Source organism: Triticum urartu, chromosome 2 (assembly GCF_003073215.2).
Source record: "Triticum urartu cultivar G1812 chromosome 2, Tu2.1, whole genome shotgun sequence".
Taxonomy (NCBI): Eukaryota; Viridiplantae; Streptophyta; class Magnoliopsida; order Poales; family Poaceae; genus Triticum; species Triticum urartu.
Window position 1 is genome coordinate 210,507,815 of NC_053023.1, and position 6,195 is coordinate 210,514,009.

General features: G+C 44.0%; 1 protein-coding gene across 4 annotated transcripts; it reads right to left on the minus strand.

Annotated features, from left to right (window-relative positions):
* Nucleotides 1-2,999: 2,999 nt before the first annotated feature.
* On the minus strand, nucleotides 3,000-5,742 carry LOC125536834. 4 transcript variants are annotated; one of them, XM_048700111.1, is made up of 2 exons: nucleotides 5,669-5,742; nucleotides 3,000-3,776 (listed from the first exon to the last, which is right to left on the minus strand). In XM_048700111.1, the coding sequence occupies exons 1-2, from the start codon at nucleotides 5,735-5,737 to the stop codon at nucleotides 3,291-3,293; spliced, it is 555 nt and encodes a 184-aa protein (XP_048556068.1). In that variant the 5' UTR covers nucleotides 5,738-5,742; the 3' UTR covers nucleotides 3,000-3,290. The 4 variants fall into 4 exon arrangements, with proteins under 4 accessions (XP_048556068.1, XP_048556069.1, XP_048556070.1 ...); XM_048700112.1 differs by having other exon boundaries at nucleotides 5,460-5,704; XM_048700113.1 differs by having other exon boundaries at nucleotides 5,464-5,688.
* Between the last annotated feature and the right edge of the window lie 453 nt (nucleotides 5,743-6,195).

The following is a 6,195-nucleotide window of genomic DNA, read 5'->3' on the forward strand; positions in this document are numbered from 1 at the left end:
CTTTAAAATTTTTGCTAAATGTGCCACTAATAAGTTTGGTCCTATCTGCAAAGATTTAATTTCTCTGAACCAGACAGCCTTCATTAAAGGCAGATTCATTGCAGAGAGCATTATCACAGCCCATGAAATTATTCATTCTGTGCACTCTAGTAAACAGTCTGGTTTTGTGTTTAAGCTAGATTATGAAAAATCTTATGACATGATAAATAGAGAATTCCTAATGGACATGATGCATAAAAGAGGTTTTAGCCCTAAATGGCTGAAGAAAGTGGAATCTCTTTTATATAGAGGTTCTGTTGGAGTCAATATTAATAATAGCAACAGTGACTTTTTTGTTGTTGGGAAGGGGGTGAGACAAGGGGACCCATATTCCCCCTTGCTTTTCAATTTAGTTGTTGATGTTTTTACTAGGATCCTTGTGAAAGCCTCCAGGAATAATATTCTGGAAGGTCTTTTCCCTAGCTCCAATCCTGCTGGCATTATTAGTATGCAGTATGCAGATGACACTTTGCTTTTCTTGAGTAATAACACTTCCCATGCCAGAAACCTTAAATGGTTACTTTCTTGCTTTGAGCAATTATCAAGTATGAGGATCAATTTTCACAAATGTGACCTAGTACCCATTAATGTTAGTGGAGATGATGCTAATATTTTTGCTCAAATCCTTGGGTGCAAGATTAGTGAGTTTCCTACTAAATATTTGGGAGCCCCCCTCCATCACAGAAAGCTTAAGAAGTGTGAGCTCCAACCTACTATTGATAAAATTATCAAAAGAGGAGCGGGATGGAGAGGGAGATTACTGTTTTCTGGCAAGAGACTCACATTAGTGAAGACATGCCTTTCTACTATTCCTAGCTATCTTATGGGGATTATTAAATTCCCAAAGCTTACTGCTTTTGGGATGACTATGAGGGTCACCATAAATATCACTTGGCTTCCTGGGGCAATGTGACCCTACAAAACAGCATGGAGGTCTAGGCATCCCTAACATTGCGGACATGAATTTATGCCTCTTAGCTTCCTGGATTAAGAGATACTCCCTCCAGTCCTTTTTACTCTGCATATTAGGTTTGTCTGAAGTCAACCTCATCCAACTTTGACCAAGTTTATACAAAAAATTATTAACATTCACATAAAAACACATTTATTATTAGATCCATCTCGGAATATATTTTCATATTATATTTATTACATGTTATAGATGTTAATATTTTCTAATATAAATTTGGTCAAACTTAGCAAACTTTGACTTCAGTCAAAGCTAATGTGCGGAGTAAAAAGGACCGGAGGGAGTATTTCCAGGATGAGGGCAAGATTTGGAAGCAAGTAATTGATGCCAAATATAGAACTCGCAGCCCTAACATTTTTACCTGTTCTAGTAATGGTGCTTCCCCCTTCTGGAAAGGGATCCTGTGGGCTGCTAAAGCCACTAAAATGGGATATTCTTGGATAGTGGGTAATGGCAATAGCATTAGATTTTGGGAAGACCAATGGATTGGGCATACCACCCTTGCTACCCAGTATTGGGAGTTATACAGTATTGCCAATGATCACGATGCTTCCATTAGTGAAGTATGGGATGGCACTAACCTGAAAATTACTTTTAGGAGGTGTTTTGACCAAAAAATGCTAGCCATTTGGCATGGTCTATTTAGTCGCATTCGTGATGTTGTTCTGGAGGATAAGGAGGATACCATCCTCTGGAACTATGAAGCTAAAGGAGTTTATACTGTTAAATCTTTATACAACATTATTAATCTTAGAAAGATTCAGCTAGGTAACTTGACAGTTATTTGGAAAATAAATGTCCCCCTGAGGATTCAGATTTTTCTTTGGCTTATGGCCAAAAACAAACTGTTAACGAGAGATAATCTGCAAAAAAGACAGCAGGTAGAGGATGTTACCAGTCTTTTCTGTGGTGAATCTGAATCTGTAGATCATTTATTTTTTAACTATGTCGTTGCGATAGAACTGTGGAGAGTGATCTCTGATATATCCAAGAAGCGAGCTGGAATGTCCATTGAAGACATAATGGCCTGGTGGTTTAATAACAAAAATCACCCAGCGGACTGCATGTTACATTCTGTTGTCCTATGGTCGCTATGGAAATATCGTAATGACATTTGTTTCAATCATGTACCCTGGCTTGGGATGCAGGTTTTGTGGAGGAAAACTGCTTGTACTCTCGGCAGTTGGATGGTTCGATGCTCTGGCCCTGTCAAAGAAAGGGTGATGTGCTTGGTGAGAAATCTGGAACAGGAAGCGCGAGCCCCTCCACTTCTAGTGTGGCCAGACCCTGGTTAGGCCTGAGGCAATGCTCGGAGGTGCTACTTAAACTGTGAAGATCTCGAGATCCAGTGACTATGTTCTTTGCTGGTTGCTGGGGGCTGGTTGTTAGTTCCTTCTGAGACTAGCGTTTATCTCTTTTAGCTCTAGTTGCTTTAGTGGCTTGAGTTTCACAAATTCTGCCCTTTTTGAGGCTCTTTATTTGAATTTGCTGGGGCAGCGTGTGTGCTGTTTATCCCCCCGCGTGCTTGTAACGAAGATTGGTGGTTCTGGGTTTCATTTGGTAATACAAATGGAGCCGGGGCGAAAAGCCCTTTCCCTCTAAAAAGAACATGTTGATATGTTTGATTTAAACAATTGCTATGCTTGATTTTATTGTACTTGGTCTTCGGCAGACGAGATGGGGCAGAAGATGCGGCTACCTGTTGGACGCCCGGCCGGCGCAAACACAAATCTAGGCAGACACGGCCTCATTACCATCCCGAAACAAACAAAATCCGAATAAAATGGACGTCCGTGGTTTAGGGTCGTGCGGTTGGAGTTGGCCTAAGAGCATCAACTCAATTCAAAAGTCTAGGAGTCTTATCTGCTACCCCCTCCGTTCGGAATTACTTGTTTCGGAAATGGATGTATCTAGAACTAAAATATATCTAGATACATCCATTTCCATGACAAGTAATTCCGAAGGGAGGGAGTACTCCAGAAGCGCGAGGTTTTCCGAGAACTACATTATATCATCCATTGACAATTTGACATCTAGCTTCTGACGGGAAATGCTTTTCATAGACTACCTTTCCACGCATCAGAGCACATGAGCAGGAAAGCTGACCTAAACGGGATCGCGACACAGAGGGATGCAGTCAGGTGGATGAAATGATTGTGCTCACCAAAGATGGCATCGTACTGCCCTCCAAAGGCTTGCACAAAGAAACCCAAGATGCCCTCCAGGAAAGGGCAGCAGCAGCAGCAGCAGCAGCTTTGATTTCAGTCATCTCCCGTTAGGGCTAGGCAAAGGTCTCCGACAGCTTGGAGAAACCCAGCTTCCTGAGGCGGCTGCTCATCGGATTACCGCACCTGACATCCACCACCTCGACGCCATGCACGTTTCCTTTCTTCTTGGCCTTCTCGAAGTTGGGGCTCCTGTCAACCAGCGCGCCATCCGAGTGCAGCATCGGGGAGCTGGACTTGTTCCGCTGAGAGCTCCTCCTCGTCTTGCAGGCTTCTTCAGCGCTCACACGGTCAGCTCTGCCATTGCTGCTGCTGCTGGAGACACTGGACGAGCTCTTCCTTGGGATGATCTTCCGGGGGCTAGCGCCGCAGGGCACCCAAACCGGACTGCTTTGGCGTCTCAGGCGCGGGGTGGCAGCTCCTTGCGGCGCAACCTTGATGGCCTCCAGTTCTCTCGTCATGAGCGAGCCGATGGTGCCGGTTGTGCCCACTTTGATGGCGCCTCCCTCACCGTTGACAAGCTCGGCGGCGCACGGCATGATCTGTTTATGAGAAGAGACTGGTAACTGGTTAGGCTCTGTCACAAATGAGGAAGGTAATGAAGCAAGATTTACTGACAAGAGAGAAGACAGGGGCAGTGTACTGCAAAGGTGAAAACACTATACCAGGGACAGGGAGAAAGTTGCATGACAACTAGGATGAAAATCATGGTGTTCTCGCCATGCAAGATGAGAGGTGTATAATAACAGACACTTGCCTCCATGATTGCCACTTGAGAAAACATGGAGAATGATAGGGCTGTCATGATTATACCACTAGGGGAGTAACATGCATGTCATGGCAGTCAACCCCTTTCTGTTCCGAGATGAGGACTAGTGGTATCCACAAAACAAATCAGCCTAGTTTGTGTTTCTAATTCAAGAGTTATCATGTCCACCCAACAAATCTAATCAATTCATTCTCCTAATGCAAGAGTTATGACAAATTTAACCGAATCATTGCAGAAATGACACCTTTGTTCCGATAGAATCTGATGGGCAGTCACATCATGTACCAATACGATTTACACAATAAAAACACTGTAGATATGCTTAAGAACGACACCACTTTCCCCAGAAAAACTGATATATTTTTTCTGCACAACGTTGAGTTGAATTACATGATGCGACCGAGCACCGACAGTCTGAAACTAGTAGGAGTATAATACATTACACTAGTACCAGAAGGAGGAAGCAAATGGACAACCAATGCAGTGTTGACAAACAATTACAAGGATTAAGAAAAATCTCAGCATGCTTTCAAAAGTATAGCTCATGTTATCTAAGCCTCTGATTGAGGGCCTTTTCAGGACAAATTGACCAGCATCTGAGGTGTCAAGATGCACTAGACACAAACATTTTTATCCCCTTTTCTCAAATGCTTTCTGCTCCTTCTTTTCTGCCTTAATTTCCTCAGTGCATCTACTGATGCCTACCTTTAGACCATGTACTGTATATCATGTAGGCCTACTTCTCAGACAAAAATGTTTTAGCTTACAAAAACTAATAAGTAGGCCACATTGGTATGTTATCCCCTTTCAGAGAAGTGGTAGTACTACTAATAAGTAAGTATAATGATTTTTAGCACCAGCAGCAGCAACAAGAAACAAATGGCATCAAGCATCACTTGATGGGATGCCAACTGGGCCAAAGCAAAGAACCTACCACTTCCTTCCTCCTGCCGCATTCTTTTTCTGCATATCTATTCTTGGATACCTTGGGCTACTGGTCTAGTGATTGATTAATAATCTAATGCGGCGCCAAATCATGTGGCAGCGCCGGCCAAACTCATTAATCTAAGGAACACTGAAACGGACGAACACAGGAACTGGAACAGAAGATTTCCTTGAGAAGAAGCACCAGACGAGCGGCTCTGGTCAAGAGCTCTCCATAACACAATCTTGCTAGTTAAGGAGAAAATGAAGAAATAATGGACAAGTCTACACACAAGTGACAATTTGGGAGAAGAAAAAAACATTTGGAACCACAGACAATTAGCAATCCGGGACAGATTCGAGGGAAATGGCACCAAGCCAAACCATCGCAAGAAGAAATGGTGAGAGGGGCAGGACCTCTGGATTGGATCCCCAAAGGAGCTCTCACCAACAATCTTTCTTTCAACCCCCAACAGCACAGCCGTTCGAGATATCACACAAAGCAACGAGATAAAAGGATGCTGCGGCGTACCTACCAGCCTTCTGAATCTCGAAGCGCTTGAAGATCTTTGCGCACCAGGAGGAGCGTGGGGGGATAGAAGAAGCGAGGAGAAGGGGGGCAGCTTCTGGCCAGAATTGAATTGAAGAACACAAGGGAAGGGTGAGGAGAGGAGATATCGACAATGGGGTCACACCAAACGCCCTGTGTGTTTTGAAGACCGCAACCTATATTATTATTACCTCGCCCGCATTTATTGCCTGCCTCGTTCTTCTTCCCTCTCCTCTCTTCTCTGTCATTTTGTTTGTCATGTGCGCCAGGACAACGCTTGTCTTTTCTAGGACGGCTTATCGGCGAAAGACGAGTGGTGTGTGGTCAGGGGGCTATTTGCATGTTGCACATTCTTGGAAATTTCTAATTGAGAACTCCTCGATGAAGACGTTATTTGTTGAAAAGGGTACAAGTGCAATTTATGTGCTCTTGGAGCAACTCCAACGCACAACCCCAAACTAATGAGGTGGCATACAGTCGTTTTTCTTTTATGCGCTGGTCATGCGCCCAACCCGCAGACGCATCTGGTACGGCCGCCTGAATTATTTTGTAAATGAACTTTTTGTCCACCGCGGTCGTAGTTCATGCCAGCGATCATAGTTCATGCCGCCAACAAAGCCAGCGGCCGACAAATGTATGCCAGCCTATAAAATGGTCAACCCTCAAGTTTTCACGTCGGCAATAAAGCCAGCGGCCGGCACACTAGCCAACGTTTAAA

Bases quoted from the DNA above. Each gene is read 5' to 3' on its own strand.
- LOC125536834 (XM_048700111.1), bottom strand. From the start codon at position 5,737: ATGACAAACAAAATGACAGAGAAGAGAGGAGAGGGAAGAAGAACGAGG. The intron at 3,777-5,668 runs GTAATAATAATA...TCTCATAAACAG, and splicing joins AGGCAATAAATGCGGGCGAG to ATCATGCCGTGCGCCGCCGA.